The sequence below is a fragment of the Theropithecus gelada genome, chromosome 10 (assembly GCF_003255815.1).
Source record: "Theropithecus gelada isolate Dixy chromosome 10, Tgel_1.0, whole genome shotgun sequence".
NCBI lineage: Eukaryota > Metazoa > Chordata > Mammalia > Primates > Cercopithecidae > Theropithecus > Theropithecus gelada.
Genome location: NC_037678.1, coordinates 31,169,677 through 31,192,325, shown reverse-complemented (window position 1 = coordinate 31,192,325; position 22,649 = coordinate 31,169,677). Strand labels below are relative to the sequence as shown.

General features: G+C 49.8%; 1 protein-coding gene across 4 annotated transcripts in view; it reads left to right on the top strand.

Moving 5' to 3' along the window:
* DGCR2 (DiGeorge syndrome critical region gene 2) overlaps nucleotides 1-22,649 on the top strand; it is an 85,062-nt gene that overhangs the window by 42,949 nt on the left and 19,464 nt on the right. For 2 of the 4 annotated variants that reach the window (XM_025398040.1, XM_025398038.1), the window contains 3 exons: nucleotides 11,138-11,263; nucleotides 14,250-14,460; nucleotides 16,054-16,130. In XM_025398040.1, coding sequence (XP_025253825.1) covers nucleotides 11,138-11,263; nucleotides 14,250-14,460; nucleotides 16,054-16,130 — 414 coding nt within the window. Of the gene's footprint in view, nucleotides 1-11,137; nucleotides 11,264-14,240; nucleotides 14,461-16,053; nucleotides 16,131-22,649 lie in introns of all 4 variants that reach the window. The other 2 variants (XM_025398039.1, XM_025398037.1) reach the window with 1 other exon arrangement.

Sequence of the window (22,649 nt, the reverse complement as noted above, 5' to 3'; positions counted from 1 at the left end):
AAAAATAAGTGCAATGATACACAAAATTCTCGTTGCTGGTGGGGACACAGAGGGGAAGACTGGGAGAAGCAAAATGGAAGTTCATCTACAGATGACGCTCGGGTTCCTGAGTCAGGTGTGGGGAGGTCGCTCACAGCCATGCTTTCTTATTAGGCTTATGAATCTTACATATGTGCTACATACATTCTTTGAAATGTTTCACATATTATACAGCTTTTTTTCTTTCCAAAGAACAGCCAACGGGAGAGTTACAACTGACTTGGCATAGCAGAGCAGCTGCAACCATGGGCCTGCTTGAGTGAGAACAACAAGAAATGAGCAGTTTGCCCAGCAGCCCCCCAGAAAGACTCAGTTCTTGAAGGCTCTGAGTGCCAAGGGTGGCAGGCATCAGGCATGGGAATGGGATAGGGATTGGTGGAATTCTCTCTTGGCACCCACATTCCCTTCTTCACTTTCCATCACTGGGTGACTCCTGCTGCTACCAAAAGATGTGGGGTTTCATTTCTTTTTTTTTTTTTTTTGAGATAGAGTCTTGCTCTGTTGCCCAAATGGAGTGCAGTGGTGAAACCACAGCTGACTGCAACCTCGAACTCCTGGACTCAAGTGATCCTCCCACCTCAGCCTCCTGAGTAGCTGACACTACAGGTGTGCACCACCATGCCCAGCTAATTTTTAAATTTTTTGTAGAGACGAGGTCTCGCCCTGTTGCCGAGGCTGGTCTTGAACTCCGGGGCTCTAGCAATCCTGCCCTCAGCCTCCCAAAATACTGGGATTACAGGCATGAGCCACTGTGCCCTGCAGGAGTTGATTTTCTAGACCAACACTGTCCAGTGTAGTAGCCATGAGTCACATGTGGCTGTTTTGAAGGAAGATGTGCAGCAGGTGTAAAATACACACCAAATAGGAAAGACCTAGTACAAAAAAAGAATGTAAAACATCCCATGAATACTTCTTTATATTGATTCCATGTTGCAATAATAGTATTTTGAATATATTGGGTTAAATAAAGTATTAAAATTAATTTCATGTTTGTTTCTACTTGTTGACATGTGGTTTGCATTGTGTTTCTATTAGATAGCACTAATAGAAAAGTCTGTAAAATAAGTGACACCAGGTACAACAGAGGGGAGTCGTGGAGGTTGAAAATAGAGGAATTAAGAGAAGTTCTCGATAGTGACAAGTAGGACGCTCAGGCCTATCTTCTGCCCTGCCCCCCAGATGTCAGCAGCCAGGTGTTTTCCCAGACAGGAGATTGGAGGAGTCTTTCCTGGAGACACTGGCACTTCACAGAAGAGGTAGAAAAGGTGTCAACATAATGGAAGATTTCCAAGTGAAAGACTAGCTCTCCCACCGTGGTCCCTGACAAGCGTCTGGCCCACTAGTGCTCACAGAGCCTCTGGCTAGCTGTGTCACCTCCCTCTTATGATGAAAGACAACCAGTGCTGACCAGATCTAGAAGAAAACATCCACTATGGATATTCACCAGACTCTGAACAAAGCACCCCACCTGAAGGGCCAGAGCAAAGTGGCCTGAGGCAGTCAAGTCTGCTGTATGTCATATCGTGGTTAAATGTGGGGGCTTGGAACCAGGGACTAGGGCTGTTCCCCTGCTTTTACCACTTAGTGGTTGTGATCCTTTGGGCAAATTACATCCATAAAATGGAGAAAATAATAGTGCCCATCACTTGGGGTTGTTGTGAGGATTACATTACATGCTGCATGTAAAGGGGTTAGACAAGAATGTAGCACACAGTAATCCCTCAATTAGCAGTTATTTTATTGATGTAATAAAACTTAAAAAAATTTTTTCTGACATTGGTAAAATGGCAGTCTAGGAAGCTCCAGGCTCTCGTTCCACCATAGAAACGTTAATAAGCAACTAGGGACTAGACGAAATCACTTTATAGAAGCTCTGGAAGACAATCCGAGGTCTATACCAGCTAAGAAAAGGCCTAATCAAGAAAAAGCCACATTCAAAATACAGATTGAGTATTCCTTAACTGAAATGGTTGGGACCAGTGTTTTGGATTTTGTTTTTTTTTCTGATTTTGGAATATTTGCATTATACTTACCAGTTGAACACCCCCAATACGAAATGCTCCAGTGAGCATTTCCTTTGAGTACAACGTTGGCACTCAGAAGTTTTGGATTTTGGGCTGGGCTCATACCTATCATTTCAGTGCTTTGGGAGTTCAAGGTGGGAGGATTCCTTGATGTGAGGATTATAAGAGAATACTGCTAAGAACTGTACATGAACAAATTGCTTAACCTAAATGAAGCGGACACATTCCTGGAAACATACAACCTGCCAAGACTGAATCATGAAGAAATAGAAAATCTGAATAGGACTATAATTAATAAAGAGATTGAATCAGTAATCAAAAACCTCTGAACAAAGAAAAGTCCTGAACCACATGGCTTCACTGCTGAATTCTCCAGACATTTAAAGAATTAGCACTAGTCCTTCTCAAGTGAATTCATTCTGTGACTCTAACATGCCCTGATACCAAAGCCAGACAATAATACTACTAGAAAATTACAGACCAGTATCCTTTGTGAATATTGATACAAAATCCCCAACAAAATACTAGCAAAACCACGTTTCACAGTCTTTCAAAAGGCTGGGACCAAGTGTAATGCAAGGATGTCTCAGCAAACTAAAATCAGTCAGTGGTCAAAGACTGAAAGCTTTTTCTCTAAGATCAGAGACAAGACAAGGATGTCTGCTTTCACCACTTTTATTTACCATAGTATTGGGAGTTAATTGCCCACAGTAATTAATCAAGAAGAGAAAGCTATCAAAATTGGAAAGGGAAAAGTCAAGTTATCCCTGTTTGTATGTGCGATGACGTGATTTTATATGTAAAAACCTTAAAGATTTCACAGAAACATTGTTAGAACTAATAAATGAATGCAGCAAAATTGCAGGACACAAAGTCAAAACACAAAATCAGTTGTATTTATATTTATGTACACTAAACAATCCGAAGAGGAAATTAAAAAAATAATTCCATTTACAGTAATAGTACAAAGAATAAAATACAGATATACCTCACCTTATAACAGATTTGTCTTAAACCTATTGTAAAGTCGAAAAATGTTTTAGTCAAACTATCATAAGTTGGGGGTCTGTCTGTACTTAAGAATATACTTGCCGGGCGCGGTGGCTCAAGCCTGTAATCCCAGCACTTTGGGAGGCCGAGACGGGCAGATCACGAGGTCAGGAGATCAAGACCATCCTGGCTAACACGGTGAAACCCCGTCTCTACTAAAAATACAAAAAACTAGCCGGGCGAGGTGGCGGGCGCCTGTAGTCCCAGCTACTCGGGAGGCTGAGGCAGGAGAATGGCGTAAACCCAGGAGGCGGAGCTTGCAGTGAGCTGAGATCCGGCCACTGCACTCCAGCCTGGGCGACAGAGCGAGACTCCGCCTCAAAAAAAAAAAAAAAAGAATATACTTGGCCAGGTATGGTGGCTCACGCCTGTAATCTCAGCACTTTGGGAGGCCGAGGAGGGTGGATCACCTGAGGTCTGGAGTTTGAGACAAGCCTGGCTAACACATTGAAAGCTCGTCTCTACTGAAAATACAAAAAATTAGCCGGTCGTGGTGTCGGGCGCCTGTAGTCCCAGCTACTCGGGGGGCTGAGGCAGGAGAATGGTGTGAACCCAGGAGGCGGAGCTTGCAGTGAGCTGAGATCGTGCCACCGCACTCCAGCCTGGGCGACAAAGCGAGAGTCTGTCTCAAAAACAAAAGAAAAAAAAATGAATATACTTAAGTACAGATGAAAAACTTAAACACTGACAACTGCAAAATGTTAAAAGAAATTAAAGAAGAGCCGGGCGCGGTGGCTCACGCCTGTAATCCCAGCACTTTGGGAGGCCGAGGCGGGCGGATCACAAGGTCAGGAGATCGAGACCACAGTGAAACCTCGTCTCTACTAAAAATAAAAAAAAAAAAAAATTAGCCGGGCGCGGTTGTGGGCGCCTGTAGTCCCAGCTACTCGGGAGGCTGAGGCAGGAGAATGGCGGGAACCCGGGAGGCGGAGCTTGCAGTGAGCTGAGATCCGGCCACTGCACTCCAGCCTGGGCGACAGAGCGAGACTCCATCTCAAAAAAAAAAAAAAAAGAAATTAAAGAAGACACTGGGCGCGGTGGCTCACACCTGTAATCCCAGCATTTTGGGAGGCCAAGGCGGGTGGATCACTTGAGGTCAGGAGTTTGGGACCAGCCTGGCCAACATGGCAAAAACTCATCTTGGCTAAAAATGCAAAAATTAGCTGGGTGTGGTGAGGTGCCCCTGTAGTCCCAGCTACTCAGGAGGCTGAGGCAGGAGAATTGCTCAAACCCAGAAGGTGTAGATTGCAGTAAGCTGAGATTGCACCACTGCACTCCATCCTGGGTGACAGAGTGAGACACTGTCTCAAAAAAAAAAAAAAAAAAAAGACAAAAATAAATGGAGAGACGTTCCATGCTCATGGACTGCAAGATGTAAGATGTGACTATTACCTAAAGCAGTCTACAGATTCAATCCCTATTAAAATGCCAACAAGTTTTTTTTTTTTTTTTTTTGCTGAAATAGAAAAATTTATCCTAACGTTCATAGAATCTCAGCAGACTCCAAAGAGCCAGAACAGCCTTGAAGAAGAAGAATAAATGTGAAAACCTCATAATTCCTGACTTTAAACCTTTAACTACAAAACTACAGTAATCAAAACATTGTAGTACTGGTATAAAGACAGACATATAGACCAATGGAATAGAATACAGAGCCTTAGAAATGAGTCCTTGCGTACAGTGGTCAAATTATTTTTCACAAGGATGCCAGTACCATTCAGGGAGGGAAAAAGTGTCTTTTCAGAGTGAATGGTGCTAGAAAACTGGACATACACATCAAAAGAATAAAGTTAGACCCTTAGCTAATGATACACAAAACTTAACCCAAAATGGATCAGACTTAAGACCTTAAACCATAAAATTCCTAGAAAAACAGAATAAAGTCTTCATGACATTGGATTTGGCAATGATTTCTTACATAAGACACTAAAATCACAGGCAACAAAAGAAACAATAGATAAATTAGGCTACATCAAGATTTAAAACTTCTATTAATTAAAAGAAACATTCAACAGAGTGAAAAGGCAGCCTACAAAATGGAAAACATTTGAAACTCATATCTGGTAAGGGTTAATATTTAAAATACAAAAAGAACTCCCACAGCTCAATAATAATAAATATCCTGGTTAAAAAATGTGCAAAGGACTTGAGTAGACATTTCTCCAAAGAAGTTAAATGACTGATAAGCACATGAAAACATGCCCAACATCACTAATAATTAGAGCAATGCAAATCCAAACAGAGTAAAACATCTCACAGCCATTAGATGTCTGCTGTCGAACAGAAAATGACAAGTGCTGACGAGGATTTAGAGAAAGTGGAATCCCTCTGCAGTGTTGTTAGGAATGAGAACTGGTGCAGCTACTAAAACAGTATGACAGTGCCACCCAAATTAAAAGTAGAATTACCCGGCCGGGTGTGGTGGCTCACGCTTGTAATCCCAACACTTTGGGAGGCCAAGGTGGGCAGATCAGGATGTCAGGAGATCGAGACCATCCTGGCAAACACGGTGAAACTCCGTCTCTACTAAAAATACAAAAATTAGCCAGGTGTCATGGCGCACACCTGTAATCTCAACTACTGGGGAGTCTGAGGCAGGAGAATTACTTGAACCCGGGAGACAGAGGTTGCAGTGAGCTGAGATCACGCCACTGCACTCCAGCCTGGGCGACAGAGCGAGACTGTGTCTCAAAAAATAAAATAAAATAAAATAAAAGTAGAATTATCATACGACTTAGCAGTTTGACTCAAAACAATTGGAAGCAGGAACTTGAAGAGAGATTTATACACCTGAGTTCATAGCAGCATTACCCATAGTAGCCAAAAGGTGCAAGTAACTCAAGTGTCCATCCACAGATGAATGGATCAACAAAAAGATAGTCTGTCCATCCAGTGGAAGGAATATATGGTTTACCTTAAAAAGGAAGGAATTCTGACACATGCTACAGCATGGATGGACTTTGAGGACATTATGCTCAGTGAAATAAGCCAGTCACAAAATAACAAATACTATATGTTTCTATTTAGATGTGCTGTCAAGATATTCAAATGCAAATATACAGGAAGTAGAATTGTGGTTGCCAGGGCCTGGGAGGAGAGAAAAATTGGGAGGTAATGTTTAACGGATACAATGTTTGGTAAGATGAAAAGAAGTTCTGGAGATGGATGGTGGTGATGGTTATGGAACTAATGTGAAGGTACTTAATAATGACACTTAACTGTATACTCTTTTTTCTTTTTTTTTTTTTTTTGAGAAGGAGTCTCGTTCTGTCGCCCATGCTGGAGTACAGTGGCGCGATCTCAGCTCACTGCAAGCTCCACCTCCCAGGTTCACATCATTTTCCTGCCTCAGCCTCCTGAGTAGCTGGGACTATAGGCGCCCACCACCATGCCCAGCTAATTTTTTGTATTGTTAGTAGAGATGGGGTTTTACCACGTTACCCAGGATGGTCTCGATCTCCTGACCTCATGATCTGCCTGCCTTGGCCTCCCAAAGTGCTGGGATTACAGGCGTGAGCCACCACGTCCAGCCCAACTGTACACTCGTAAGTGGTTAAAAATGAGTTCAGAAAATCCAATATCTGATTAATACAAATTCCTTGAAAGAAAATAGAGGAGATGGAGTAGGAGGGAATTAGCAAAGAAGTTATGTAAGAAAATCTCCCAGAAATGAAAGATTGCAGCCTTGGATTGGAAGGGCCTGGCACAATAATTTAAAAGAGGCATGTACAAATTACCTCCTTGTGCAGTTGCAGAACGTTGGTAATGCAGAGGACATCAAACCCTCTAGCAGGAAACCTGGGTCACAATAAAAGGATCAGGAATCAGAGCAGTAGACCCCTCAGCAGCAGCTCTGATGTAAAAAAAAGGTGGGGTGGGGCCATCCAGATCCAAAGAGGAACTGATTTTGATTGTCTACTTCCAATTTTTAGTTTTATCTTTATTCAAGTCACTTATGCATACAATTTGAATATTCAAATGGTTCTGTAAATCTTTTTTTTTTAAATGGCAAACCCAGTGAACCCCTCTAATTTTCAAGGCAAACATTGTTTTAGCTGTTGCATTTGGTATTTACCTGTAAATTCGTGGTTTTAGGCCTTCTCTGCTGATTCTTCCCTAAGCCTGGTGGCTCAGTCTGGGCCCTGTGCTCTGTGAGGTCTTGCCTACTTTCAGTGCCGCTCCTAGCTGGGCCATGCAGGAGCACTCCATTTCCTTTTTATTGGCACAACATTTTGTTTTCACTTTTTTTTTTTCATCTCACTTTGTGGCCCAGGCTGGAGTGCAGTGGTGTGATCTCAGCGCACTGCAACCTCCACCTCCCGGGTTCAAGCAATTCTTCTGCCTCAGCCTCCCGAGTAGTTGGGACTACAGGAGCATGCCACCACGCCCAGCTAATTTTTGTATTTTTAGTAGAGACGGGGTTTCACCATGTTGGCCAGGATGGTCTTGATCTCTTGACCTTGTGATCTGCCCACCTCAGGCCTCCCAAAGTGCTGGGATTACAGGCGTGAGCCACTGCGCCTGGCCTAATTGAAGATTTATTCAAGGATTACATAAGTATTTTATTGCCGTATTGCTTTGTTCTTTAATCTAGAAGTATTCCCAGCCCTCTTTTGCAGGGAGCGTGGGATGTCTTCCATGACATTGCCATATTTGAAGAGTCCAGGTCAGTTGTTCTGTAGAGTGGCCTTCCATTTGGACTTGTCTCTTTCTTCATGATTAGCTTCAGGTGAGACTTTACTTTTTAGTTAGCAATACTATGTAAGTCATCAATTATCAAATCACGAGGCCCAAGGTCATTTTGTCTCATTATTGGTGATGTTAGGTTTAATCACTGTTGTGAATATTTCTTTCCCTTTTTGTGACGAAAAGTAATTTGGGAATAAATAGTCTGTGGAGTGGTATTCCAGGTGTTCTCCCTGATTCTGTTTCCTTGTTGAACTTGTTCTCCAGTGTGTTCCTGTGCTGGGGAAGCAGCAGCCTGGCACTCCAGTGGTGCTGGAGGCAGAAGGGGCACATATGCTCCGAACTGCACAGGTCATGGGGCCTAGAGTCGGAACAGATGTGGCTCTGGGTGCTGCAGTGACCCCTGCACCACGTCCCCAGCTGGGCTGTGAGGTGGGGCTGCTAGGGCTCTGTGGCCCTGGTGGAGGTGGAGGAGGCCTCCCAGCACACCAAAGGCTGGCCCTCCACAGGAAGAGGGACATTCTCTACTGTCAGAGGCAGTCCTGAGAGGTCTGTAAGGGTTCTGTCCTGTGCTGTGCGCATTCCCCAGCCTGGCCCCCAGACTCTCCCCCAGGACACTGTCCGCCATCAGCATCATCTTGACAGCCAAGCCCTTCCCCTTCTTGCTGGCAAAGGCCTGTGTCTGTGCTGGCGTTTTTCCATGGTGGGCCCAGAATGGGCATTGAATAAATATGGGGGTGAGGGGATGAATGTGAGCATTTATATATAAAGACACATGATGGAGAAAAGAAACGGCTCACAATCGCCACCTGAACCCAGAGGAGCCTGCTCAACAGAGTATTATCCTTTATCACCATTTGTCTTTCTGGTTATGTGTCTGAAATATTTCACCTGGTCTCCCACCCCAGGGGACAGATGGCTTCACTCAGTCAACATGTAACAACCTGGTCTTTGGCATCCATGTGACCTGGCAGCACTCTCCCTCTGTTCACTTCTTCTTTCTCTTCCCTTTCCTCTGCCCTCAATTCATCTTGTCTTTCTGTGAGCAGTTTTACCAGGTACTGTGTTTGGCTTGGGGAAGAGGCCACGATACAAAGTGGAGCCACAGGTCTTACCCATTTAAGCAGAGGGAGATGCTGAATTTAAGTTCAGTGACATTCTCCAGCGACACCCAGGCCTGGCCTCAGGTTTGTCCCAGATGTGTCTGCCTTTGCCCCTTGCCAAAGCTGCTCCATCTGCCAGGAAGCCCCTCGGTTCTTTCTCAGCTTCCAGTCTCAGGTCCAGCTCCTCAGAAGCTCGGGTGGCTCTTCCCTTCTCCACTGCGTGCTGATGCCCCATCCCAGTGGCTGCATCCCTGCGAGCCCTGCCCTGCATCGGAGCTACCAGCGAGTCTGTGGGTCGGGTCTCTTGCCCAGAGTGTCAGGTGCTGCAGGTAGCATGGCTCAGGACATGGGACCAGTCCTGAAGAGCTGATGGTCCCCCAGTACTGCGTGTTTACAGCATCAAGCCTGTCATGGTGCCAGCTACTGTCCCACACTGAGGTCCTTAGGTTGTATTTTGGAGTGGTAAAATACCCCAAAGGCACCTCTACCAAAAAACACAAGCCTTGAAGATGCTTCTCCCTTTGAGGTCTTCACTTTGTGTTGAAGGTATCTTGGACACAGGTAGCGTATTTTGTATTTTAGTGATTCCCAGTCGAATAACAACCCATCCCCATCACATGCCTGACAGGAGCTATGGAACTATGCTTATCAAGTACTGAGTGAGTATCCAGAGTCTCAGAAATAGGACTACATACAGACTTGTGTACAAGGTGTTTAAGGCAGCCTTTTGTAGAATAATGAAAAAAATGCAAACAGCTTAACCTTAAACCATAGAGATTATGGGAACGAAAGAAATCCATTCATGGAATACTATGCAGCCATCAAAAGTCATGTTCCTAAACCCATTTAAAAATATAGAAAGCTGTTTATAATCTTAAGCTTACAAAGCAAGTCGTGAAATGGAGTGTCTGATGTGATCCCAGTATTCTTAAAGATTTGTGTAGAAAAGAGACTGGGTGAGGGGGCAGATGCTCACATAGTTAAGTATGGCCTTTGTTGTTTATTGTCTTTTCAAACTTTTGTATATTTCAAGCATTTCACATTGAATATTTGTTACTTTATCATGAGAAAAAAAAGCATGTAGATTTTTTATTAAATAAAAACCACTGCAAAGTCTATGACACCAGCAGAACCAACCTGCTGGAGAGGGGTTTGTCAGGTGGGGCTGACCGCCGGCTCAGGGTCAGGGAAGGAGGCTTTGCAGGAGGCCTCCTAACCCTCCCTGTGACCTCCTTTGGGGAGCTGAGGCCCCACTCAGCCATCTGCAGTCAGAGTGTACTTGCTGGCAGGTGTCTGTCTGTGTGCAGCCTTGCAGACCAAGTTTGTTGCCCATCTGACCTGACCTTGTACCCAGTGCCCTTCATGACGCATCAAGGTACACCTGTACAGACAGAGTGGGAGGTGGGTGGGCCCATGAGGGCCCTCTTCCCTGTACCATGACCTTGTGTAAGTCACTTCCCTTGTCTGAGTCTGCCCCTCACCTTGTGAGACAGGAGGAGCGTGGTTCTCCTTTTTCACAAGGGGGTTGGAGGACAAAAGAGAGCGTATGTGGATGGAAGGACTGGTGTGCAAATTACTATTAGATCATGCTGCATGAAACTATAGTTATTTCCCCATCTTCAGCTGCCTGTTCACACCTTCTAACCATGCACTGAGACCTGCTGCACACCAGGGCCTGTGCCAAGCACCAAAGAGCCAGACAGGAACATACTGAGGTCCTGGCCTGGAGCCCTTCACAGCCTTGGGGGACCAGCAGGCAGGGGGACAGACAGGCAGCTCAGGCCCCAGGACAAGGGCTGCAGAGGAAGGTTGCACATGTGGGTCTCTGTACTGGGAGAGAAGGCCCTTGAGGAAGGGGCAGGGGCAGCCTGGGCTCTGGAGAGAACTCCTTCGTGGGCCACGGGACTGGAGCTGCTGAGGGATTTTGATTTATGCAGGACCCTTTGCTGTGCTAGCAATGACATGTTAGAAAATGCAGTGAAGAGGGCCTCCATTTCACAATAGTAACTTAAAAAACAAAAACTACCAGGGCATAATTTTAATAAGAAGCACAGGGGACCCATTTGATGCAAGCAGCAGCGTTTCATAGGGCTCTAAAGAAAGCCTGCATTGCTGAACTCTGTGCTACAGGCCCTCCCTCTAGCCTTGCAGCCCTGAGTAGTCTGAACCGTGCTGGCCAGGGAGGCTGCGACTGCACAGGCAGGACTCACAGCACACATCTCCTTTTGCTTTCAGAAGTGACCGGGGAGGCGCGTCCTCACCATGGGAAGGAGGCTGTGGATCCGCGGCAGGGGCGGACCAGAGGAGGCGACCCTACGCACTTCCACGCAGTGAATGTGGCACAGCCCGTTCGCTTCAGCAGTAAGTTGCAGACCTGCCCTGACTGGGACACTGGGGAGTGCAAGCCTGACACGACCCCTGCCTCTCCAGCGCTACTGTGCTGCCTGAGGGGTTTCTCAAAACAGCCCTTGGAGGCCAGTGGGGGGAATGAATGACCTACCCGCAGTCGCCAGGCTCTGGAGTGGTGGTATGTGACTCAAGGCCCTGGGAAGTCAGCCGGCTCTGAAACCAGGCTGCTTGTTCTCACAAAGTGACTGCCTCTCAGGGCCAGAAGGCACTGGCTCTTGGAAATTCCAAAGTTGTATTATTCCCTTTTATAAATGGGGAAACCAGCTCTGAGTTTAGGTACAGCTGATAGAATGGGAAGGCTTGACTCCTGATTGATTGATTGATTTTGAGACAGAGTCTCGCTCTTGTCACCCAGGCTTGAGTGCAGTGGCTCAATCTCAGCTTACTGAAACCTCTGCCTTCCAGGTTAAGTGATTCTCCTGTCTCAGCCTCCCGAGTAGCTGGGATTACAGGCACGTGCCACCATGCCTGGCTAATTTTTGTATTTTTAGTAGAGACCGGGTTTCACCATGTTGACCAGGCTGGTCTTGAACTCCTGACATGAGATGATCCACCCACCCCAGCCTCCCAAAGTGCTGGGATTACAGGCGTGAGCCACACTGTTCCCGGCCATTTTAAGAAAAATTTTTAAGATGATTAGTTATTTAATAAATTACCTATGACATTGAAATTTTAAAGGGGCGTAAGATCATCAAGGAAGGTTGAGGGGAGGAAAAGCCACCGCTGAAATGGCCCTGAACAGACCCACTCAGGCGTGAGGTGCCCAGGTACGCTGAGCAGCAGCTGTGGGCCAGGCAGGACCGACACTGGCTGGGCCTGCTGCCCTGCCTTGGGCCTGTCTGCTAGTGTTACTCCGCAGCCCCCAGACTCTCAGCACTGGGGAGCACCTCAGAGGTGACCAGGTAGGCTTCTGGTAGAACCCCCACCAACCCTGGGTGCCCAGAGTGGGGCCAGGTGTTTCCAGGTGGTCATGCATGTCCGTGCAGCTGAAGCAGGGCTGAACAAATGTCCTGGTGATGCACATTGTCCCCAGCCTGTGCCCACAGCCCGAAGGGGTCCCCACAGTGGAAGTGTGGTGCACAGGCTTGGTGTGTGAGGACACTGAGACTGAGAGGATGCCTGTAGGGAAGGGGCAGTTCACAGTGCAGCCCCAGGGGGTCCTGATGCTTGGCTCCCTATTCTTCCTTCCCCTTGCCTGTCTGTTCAGTGTTGAACAGGCAGCACTTCTGCCTGGGTAGTAAGCAACTCCTCCAAGTTCCGAACATAAAGAAGATGAGTCAGTGCACAGGAGCACTTCCTCCCTCCATGCCCCAGCCAGCTGGCTCTCTTCCTGGGAGGTCTCCTTCCCTCCATGCTCCAGCCAGCTTCCCTCCCTACCGGACTTCCTCTCACCTTGCATGAAATAGGGGCCTGGCCTCTGCCTGCCTCGGCGTCCTCACCTTTCCATGGAGACGGTGCAGAGCCACCTGTGGGGAATGTGGTCAGGCTACACGCTTTGGTGTGGCACCCAGGAAACACGCAATGAGTGCTCACCACACCTTCTCGAGAGCTGATGCCGTGGGGTTTTTTATTGTTTTTGTTTTGTTTTTTGTTTTTGAGACAGGGTCTCACTCTGTCACCCAGGCTGGAGTGCAGTGGCACACTTTTGGCTCACTGCAGGCAGCCTCTGCCTTTTGAGCTCAAGTGGTCCTCCAACCTCAGCCTCCCGAGTAGCTGGGACTACAGGTGTGCCCCACCACACCTGGCTAATTTTTTGTATTTTTGGTAGATAGGGGGTTTCCCTGTTGCCCAGGCTGGTCTCAAACTCCTGAGCTCAAGCAATCTGCCCACATCGGCCTCCCAAAGTGCTGGAATTACAGGCATGAGCCACTGTGCCCAGCCCTCTGATTCCTTGTCTGCACCTAAATAGCTTCCCTGCACACTCAGGTGTACCCTTCACGGTGAGCAGATCATGCTGTCCAGCTGTGGCCATGCCTAGGGGCCAGGGCTGCCCCTCCTTTTCTGTAATCTATGTGCCTTTGTGAAGACGTCACACACACACATGCTTACATAATAAATACATGATGATACGTCTCTAGAAGTTTTACTAGTGCCAGAAGACATAGATGCACTTTAAAAATGGCATTTTTAATTTTACAGCTGGCTTTGCTAACAATTGTTACTCTTCTCCAGTATACTAAGATGAGGTACCCAACATTTGAAGGTTAAAGATTCTATAAAACAGATCACTGGTGTTACCTAGGGTGAGCTGTAAATTACCAGGCATTCCCATGTGTAGGTGTAGGAGTCGGAAGTGGTGGGTGGGGGAAGTGAGAAGACGCTGGCCAGACTCATTGGTACTCAAGTGCTGGCTGGCTCCTCAGCTTTGTCGGCTGTGGCATCGCCCACACCTTATTTTGTTCGCCTGTGGGAGGCAGGGGCGGGTTACACAGTGTCATGGCCCTCCCAGCTGTTATCCTTTGAGCTGCTGTTTTAGTGGAGGGTTGGCCAGCCCCCACTGCAAATGCTCATGTTAGTAGAAAAGGAAGAGGGGAGTGGGCTAACTGGCAGCGGAGGCCAGGAGAGCTGGGCATTGGAAGCAGGGCCCAAAGTGAACTGCATGGGTGTTGTGCTGTGTTGTTAACCCAGAGGATGAAATCCGCTTTACAAGACATAATTCAGCAGCCATTCTTGACTAGTGAATAAATTAAAAGATCTTATAGAAATGGGAGGAGTCACCAAATGTACTTGTATCATTGAATCTGTGTTTTAGAGAAACTTGAGCATTTCTGCAATGTGGTTTCAGAAGCAGAGCTTGTCCTCTTGAGCCTCAGTTTCCCCACTTCTCTAGGGTGATTTACAAGGTGTGCCTGTCCCTGATGGAGCACATAGAATTTCCGTTTTGGAGCTGGATCCTAACTTGGGGGACAACTCCCCTTCTGTCCTTTATGTTTCCTAGGGAAGTGCCCGACAGGGTGGCACCACTACGAAGGCACGGCCAGCTGCTACAGGGTCTACCTGAGCGGGGAGAACTACTGGGATGCCGCGCAGACCTGCCAGCGCCTGAATGGCTCTCTCGCCACCTTCTCCACTGACCAGGAGCTGCGCTTTGTCCTGGCCCAGGAATGGGACCAGCCGGAGCGGAGCTTTGGTTGGAAGGACCAGCGCAAGTGAGTCCTGGATTGGGGACCTGGGGAGCCTGGAGTCAGAGTCTGATGACTACTGAGCACATGGCCTCTGACCACTCAGTAAACTCCTCTCCTGGGGCACAGCTGGCAGACAGCAGGTTGGGAAGACCACCTTGCCCACTGGAAGCCCAGGAGATCCATGGGTTGGAGTGTGCATTGAGATCGGTGGAGGGGCCTGGGGGCAGGGGCGGGCTGGACTCTGCTGCTACTTTGTGGGACTGTGGGGTCGCCCCTTTCATTGGTCCCCCTGTGTGTGTACAGCTGCAGTTGCTAAGGGTAGGCAGGGGACCTGGGGTTGCTGGCTTGTGTGGAGAGAGCTGCTTGGTGTGGGGCTTCTGGGCCTGGTGTGAGGGATGTGCAGTAGGTGTGGGTTCCCCCTGAGAAAGCAAGGGGTCCTTCGCTTCAAGACCTAAGCTGGGTTTTGACTCCACAGTTGTGCCCTGTGTGACTTTGGCAAATCACAAGACGGAGTTGTTTCTCCTTCTGCAGCTACAAAGGGCAGAAACTAACTCTTAGCTCACAGGTTGTTGTACTGATCCCTGAAGACAGACCTGTGAGTCCAGTGGAGAAGCAAGAGGACATATCCCAGAGGGCAGGGCAGCCTCGTCTCTGAGGACAGCCGTGTGGTTGCACAGCACAGGCCAGGGGCTGAGTGTGCCATCCCTGGGCTCCTGCCATGCAGGGAGACCTGCTGATGGGCATCTCCAGGCTTGGGGCTGGATAGCTGAGCCAAGGGGCACAGACTAGGCAGGAGCTTATGGCAGTCAACCAGCTCCCAGTGCAAGGTCCCTTCAGTGCTAGGCCTGCGTGCTCAGGAGCAGGCTGCAGGCCTGAGGTAGGCTGGCTCTGAGCAGGAAGCCATGCAAGTGTTTTCAGCCTCCATGGTAGTAGATATTTGCAGGGGCTTATGTCTTTATTGAGATGCAATTCACATGCCATGAAACTCACCCATGTGGAGTGTCCTGTTCTGTGGTTTTAGCATAGTCACAGAGTTGTATTCATGGGGTTTCATGTCTACCAAGAATAAGATTGTTCTTGCTTAAATTGTGAAAGCTTTATCGGTTCAGCTCATAGAAACAGTCTTGGCAAGAGTTCCCTGAGATAAAAGTTTTCCTGCCCTGTGAACTTCCTTGTTTTGAATTTTAATGCATTGTGACATGAGTGTCTCATGTTAGAAGCTCAGTGTTTTGGAGGTCAGTATAGCTATTAAAAAACAATCCCAGCACTTTGGGAAGCTGAGGCGGGTGGATCATGAGGTCAGGAGATCGAGACCATCCTGGCCAATATGGTGAAACCCCATCTCTACTGAAAAAGAAAAAAAAAATACAAAAATTAGCCAGGCGTGGTGGCGGGCACCTGTAATCCCAGCTACTTGGGAGGCTGAGGCAGGAGAATTGCTTGAACCAGGAAGTCAGAAGTTGCAGTGAGCCGAGATCGTGCCACTGCACTCCAGCCTGGCAACAGAGCAAGGTCGGTCTCAAAAAAAAAAACAAAACGAAAAACAGAAAACACAGTCATTGATGGCTGCATCCCTCCTGCCGCTGAGATCTCTGTCTCTGTCTCTGTGCCCTGCAGGTTGTGGGTTGGCTATCAGTATGTTATCACCGGCCGGAACCGCTCCTTGGAAGGTCGCTGGGAGGTTGCATTCAAAGGTGAGACCTTGTGGTGTGTGGGAGTGTTTGAAGCTGGGCAGAGTCACCCTGATTTGGGGCCTCCCCTCCTCCCTCTCACCCAGTGCTGCCTGGCCTGTAGGGGCGCTGTGCAGAGGACATGGAGAGGGTGAGCCCCAGTTGCAGGGAGGTCTGTGGTCATGGGGCCAGTGCAGCCTGCAGATCAGACCCTGCATTGGGCTGTGGTCATCTCTGGAACCCACTGTTGCATCTCACTTTGGCCAGCTTTCTAGATTGTCCCCTCCTCCCTTTGAAGTTAAGGACCTTGGAGTATAAAAATGAGCATGCAGAGTATGCCCCTGGCAGGCTGGAGGTGAGGACAAGCTTGCCAGGACAAAGAAGGTCAGAGGTAGAATCCAGACCTGAAGGAAGCTATCAGGCAGATAGACTTAGAGAGAGAGAGAGAGTGTGTGTGTGCGTGTGCGTGCGCGTGTGTGTGTGTGTGTGTAAAGATGTTACGCTGCCTGCTTGGAAATACCAAGACGATGTAAAGGAAACATGGCTGCTGCTTCCTTTACGTTGGGGGCTCGGACTTGGCTTGCCCCTCCTGTCCCATTGCCCTGGCACTGGCGAGCTCCTCCTGGGCATACTCCAGCAGTGCCCTCTCCAGCTGCCGCCAGGGCCACACTCCCTCGCCCTGCCCCTTGTCAGGCCTGTGTGTTGGGCTGTGCTTTGTGCCTGTGGCTTGAGCTAGGATTTGGGTTCTTTTCATAAACACATCCTAGTCCTGCTGTTGATGTCTTTTTTTTTTTTTTTTTTTTTTTTGAGACGGAGTCTCGCGCTGTGTCACCCAGGCTGGAGTGCAGTGGCGCGATCTCGGCTCACTACAAGCTCCGCCTCCCAGGTTCAGGCCATTCTCCTGCCTCAGCCTCCGAGTAGCTGGGACTACAGGCGCCCGCCACCACGCCCGGCTAGTTTTTTGTATTTTTAGTAGAGACGGGGTTTCACCATGTTAGCCAGGATGGTCTCGATCTCCTGACCTCGTGATCCACCCGCCTCGGCCTCCCAAAGTGCTGGGATTACAGGCTTGAGCCACCGCGCCCGGCCAATTTTTTCTATTTTTTAGTAGAGACGGGGTTTCACCATGTTAGCCAGGATGGTCTCGATCTCCTGACCTCGTGATCCACCCGCCTCGGCCTCCCAAAGTGCTGGGATTACAGGCTTGAGCCACCGCGCCCGGCCTGCTGTTGATGTCTTGAGTATCTCTGACAGGGTTGAAAAGAGTCAAGGCCTGGATGGCCGGCTTCCCTGGAGAGAAGAGGGCCCCACAGAGACGGGGCCATGCCTGGCTGCTGGGACACGGCAGGAGCAGAGGTGGGGGCTGCAGAGCCCAGCAGATTGGGTCCACACCTGCTGTCCCGCTCCTGCTCAGGACAGGTGCCACCCTGTTCTCATGACCACCAGTGCCCTCCTGAGAGTCCCAGCCACATTTGCATTCCCCGGCTTTATGAGTGCATTGTTTAGATTGCTGTTGACTAATCAGTGGCGTCTGGGTTTCCAGGCCCCAGTGTCAAAGTTTGCCTTGTAGAACATGATTCTCCTGGTAGCTTGTCCTCTTCAGGCTGGTGGTTGAAGAGAGGACATGATTCTGAGTGGGATGACAGCACATTCAGAGTTGGGACTCAGGACCCCACGCTTGGTGTGAGAATGGCAAGGGTCCTGGGTGGGATTTAATGGCCAGGTGCAGCTCGGTGACTCCATTGGAGCATCAGGCAGGAGAGTGAACCTAAAATTTAGAAAAAGATTGAACATGTGTGTCGGTGCTGGCAGCCGCGGCTGGCATAGAGCTCCCTATTCATGCAGCTCAACGTGCAAGGGGCCCCACAGCATCCCGGAGCTTCGCGGGGGTGACCATGTGCCGCTGCCTTCTTGTGCCCAGTTAAATGGATTTGGGAACTCTGTTAGCGGATTTAAATAGTGGTCACAAAACAAATAGTAAAAATAAGTTTTCTGCTGCAGGATAACTGGCCCTTGACGCAGCTCAACATCATGAGTGGTTCTGGGCTTAAAGAGATTAAAGAAACATAAAACCAAATGTGGCACATGAACCTTGATGGCATCCTGGGTTGGGAGGCTTATAAAAAACTCCACAGGACAATTCAAGAAATGTGAGTGGGGACTTGTGGAAGATTCATTTTCTTAGGTGCAGCAATAGGACTGTGGTTATGTGGTTTAGGAGCCAGTATCCTGGAGTCTGCAGGAGAGGGGGTCCCAGGGTGGTAGGGCAGAGAGGAGCCAAGCAGCAGAGTATGGTCAGCGCCAAAGCAGCTTGGGTGTATGCACTCCTCTCTCCATAGTGGCATCGTTTTAAAAATTCCCGTACCAAAAGCAAGCTGCAGAGTGAAGACAGTACTGGGCATAAAACAAGCTAACAAGAGCACGTCCAGCCCAGCCCAGCCCTTCTCCTGCCCAGGGACATGGTGCAAAACAGAGGGCTCATTGGGGTCTGAGGGGTTGGCCCCCCAAAAAATACCCAAAAAACTATGGGAAGTGGATGTGAGTCTTTTGTTATTCATTCTGAACCCTTCCCTAAGAAAAGACTGTACCTGAGAATATTAGCCAATGTTGGTGGGAAGGCCTCACATTAAGATGTTGAAAAATGTTTCTTTCATCTACATGTTGTCCATCTTTTCTGTGTTGTATAATATGTTCTGGATTGGGGTGTGAGTGATACCATGGTACATAGACGCTTACTATGCCCATATGTCGGCACCCAGCACACACATTTGAAGTTGGGAGCTCGTTTCCGCGGGGCTCCTATGCGGCTTGGTGGAGCGCTCTCCAGCTGCTCCCCCGGGCCCACACCAGCCCGTGAGCCCCATCCAGGGGCCAAGACCCTGCAGGTTTGACAGCACCAGGTCATGGTATGCCCTGGAAATAGAACTGCCGCTGCTGCTGCCAGAAGACATGGGGCCAGGATTTCTGTAACATTTGTGCAGAAAGGTTGGAAAAATACAGATCCTTGTCTAGGGAGAATCATCCACACCGCCCCACGTGCTGCTCCCAGGGCCTTCCCGTCAGCACCAGCAGTGTGGCTTCTGTCTGGTGAGTCATACTTGATATTTACCTTAAAACATAAAAGTGAAAACACCATGTGTTTAATGTGTCCACACGTGTCACTTGCTCATTTACCTTAAAACATAAAAGTGAAAACACCATGTGTTTAATGTGTCCCCACGTGTCACTTGCTCATGTAAGATCACTCGGTGCCTGGCCCTCATTTGTCCCCCATGGTGTCTCAGCACGCACGTTACAGGTTGGCTGAGGTCGGGAGGTGTGTAACTGAGTAGAAGCCTTCTTTTCTCTCCCAAGATCTTGTGGCCAGTCCTTCATGGTCTCCATCGTGTTCTTTCTCTGGTGCTATACACGCGGGATTGTAGGGTGCTGCCCCCTGAGGCCAGCAGTCAGGGCTGTGGTCCTGGGCCAGCCTGCGGGACCTGGCGTCTAGAAACCTCAGTCAGCAGTGAGGAAGGGGCCAGGCCGGCCTAGCAGCCACTGGAAGGTGCATTGTAGAGACCCTGCCCTCTGGGTGAGGTGACCATTGGGCTAGGATGGGGTCAGCTGGGGTTGCCGCAGTTCCTGGAGGGGAGACAGCCCCTGAGTGGGGCAGCTGCCACAGTGGTGGGGCATTCGGGAGCATCTGGACAGCCCCTGGTGGTCCCTGAGTGGAGGCTCACTCTGTGGCTGCGGAGGTGGCGAGACAGGAAGGGGAGGTTCTTTGAGGGCTCAGAAAAGTGAGTGAAGGTCTCCCCACCACAGGAACAAGGAGGCCGGGGGGGCCGGGGAAGGTTCTCCAGGCTCAGGGAGCAGGGGCAGACATGGAGGTGGCAGTGGTTGCTCGCATGCGTGGGAGAAGATGTGGTGGCAGAGGTAATCAAGTGACATTCAGATGCCCTCGTGTATCAGTCTCTGGAGCAGGGTGTCCTCCGGTGGCTGGTGATGGCCCACCCCAAGGCTCCTGTCAGAGCCTTGCCCACACCTCATGTGTGGACAAATGGGAGGGGCACCTGGAAACTTGCTGCTGCCCTGTCGAGGTGAGGACTGGATCTGCTGGGGTGGCAGGGGTTGAGGAGGAGTGTCTTGGAGGGAGGTTTGGGAGGAGGGCTCTTCGCGAGGAACTGCTCCCAGTCACTCTGGTAGCCAGGGCGGCTCTGCTCACAGGGCCTTTCTCCAAGATGAGGGTCCTTCAGGAAGAGCGGGATGTTTGAGGTAAGGGGGCGTCCAGGAGGAAGTGGGAGGCCCTAGAGAAAAATCTGCAGAACTCATCCCCAGTGCAGTATAGGGAAGCCTCCTGGCTCCTCTCACACCTTTGGAATACGTCCAGGATCTCATCACCTGGCACCAGTCTTGCAGCCCCCACCTGGACCTGACACCCAATCATCCCTCACCTGATTGTGCTAGTGGCCTCTGGTCTCCTGGCCCCAGCCCCACCGTTCCTCACACAGCTGCTGGGGGTCCTTTTCACCTCTGCTCCCTTGCACAGCTCTCGTTTCTCATAGAAATCACAGTTCCATCAAAGCCAGCAGTCCCTTCCCTCACTACCCTCATCACCTACCACTCCCCAGCCTCTTCTCCAGCCCCACAGGCTGCCTCATTCATGGCTGTCACTGTGACGCCCTTCCAGGGACGCTCCAAAGACGAGCACCTGCCCACTCTGCAAGGCTGCACCTCGGGTAGGCGTGCAGTCCCCGCACGACCAGCCCCCAGTCAGCACCTGGATGCAGAACCACCAGCAGCTTTCCTGGGCAGGGGCGTTGCACAAGTACCCATGCAGCTCACTGCCAGGAGGGAGCACTGTGTGGCTTACTGGGCCTTGGCCTAGAGTCCCACATGAACCCTGTTTTGCTGGTTGCCTGACCCACTCTCTGACTTGGCTGTGCCCCAGTCCAGGCAGCTTTTGGGGGCAGATGCTGGGTCCCAGGACTCTGCCCGGAGAGGTCATTTGTGGCCTTGGTCTCGGTCTACCGTCATGTACTGTAGTTGTGGTCAGGAGCTCTGGGCTGGCAACTAGCTTTAGTACTGAAGATTTTTTGTTTGTTAAAGGTTGGAAGGAACCTGTTTGGTTTTCATCCCATGGGACAAGAAGGCAAATAGTGAAGAAAACAGGGTTTAAAAGGGGAGGGGCTCTACTTAGGTGAGAGGGCATCTGTGGGAGATGAGGAGGGTGTGCAGGGGCTCGGGGGCCTGGAGAAAAGGTGGGGTGGTGCACAGCGTGATGGTGGTGGCACCCACTGTCAGCAGTGGAGACGAGCGCTTCAGTTGGTATGGGGAGGCGACTCCAGACAGTGGGCCTCTTTCCTGCCCTGCTGTGGGTCTGATACATGCTGATGAGGCAGGCAAGATGCTAGGCCTGTGTGTCTCTGGGAAGGGGGCGCAGCTGTTGCTGTGACTGCCTGCTGGCCCGGCACAGGTCTTTCAGGTCTCAGCTTCCTGAGAGCTGTCCTGCCCATGGCAGGGCACCGTTTGTCCGTCCACAGGCCCACAGCATAGGCCTGCTTCTAGACTCGCTGGCTCTTTTGAGGCAGAGCCCCATGTTTAGTGCTGGGTGTAAACGGAGCTCCAAAAGAGGCAGGTGAGCATGCTGGAGGCTTATGAAGGGGTGAGCTGCACTGCTATCTTAGGAGGGGAGAGCGCCAGGTGTGCCTTCATTATTCTGCTTCTTGGAAAGGTTGCTTTGTGTTTCCAGTGATCCTGGCTGGGTAAGCCTCAAGGAATCTCGGCGGCCCAGACTGGAAGGGCCGTGCCGGGGAGAGAGTGGGGCCTAGGGCTGGCTGTGCTATGCCCTGGGTGTGGCCAGAGCCCACCTGGAAGCTTGCAGAAGAGAGGCTTGGAGGTTAGCAGTCCCCAACCCTCACGCTGTCTGTGGCGAGGGTACATGGTTTCTGACTGCCTTGTACCTGGCTTAGACAGGCAGGAGCTGAGTGGTGACAGTTTCCCTTGAGCTGAGAGAGGTCCCTGGGAACCAGTGCTTCCTAAGTGTTGCCTGCAGCCAGCTGGTGGTAGTGCTGGCCAGTGCCGATGCTGCGTGACGGTGCCTTCCTCATGGGTGCCGGGTGGACTTTGTGACTCCTCTGTTTATGACTGAGTGTTCTGTCCTAAGGGAGAACTTTCCTGCCTTTTTCCCCTGCCCATTCCCCTGTTTGCATTTTAATCCAGTGTGCTACAGTCCATTACTTTGTTATTCATGCTGTTGCTCTAACTTTAAATGCTGCCCACTAACCCTGATCCAGCACCCTCTTTTGTTGCTCAGGCTGGCACTTACTGCTACCCAGGGTTTGTGGCCTGTGTGCTTGCAGGCCCCACAGAGTGGCTCCTGCCAGGCCCAGCACCTGGAGTGACTCCCAGGATGTTGGGGAGTCCCGAATGAACACCTGGCCACAGTGACCACCAGCACTTGGTGGCCCAGGCCCTGTGGTTGATGATCCTGTCTGACGCCATGGTCCCCTTGAGGACTACACAACTTGTCCTCTGACATGATGTTGTCCAGCCCCACCTTTTGTC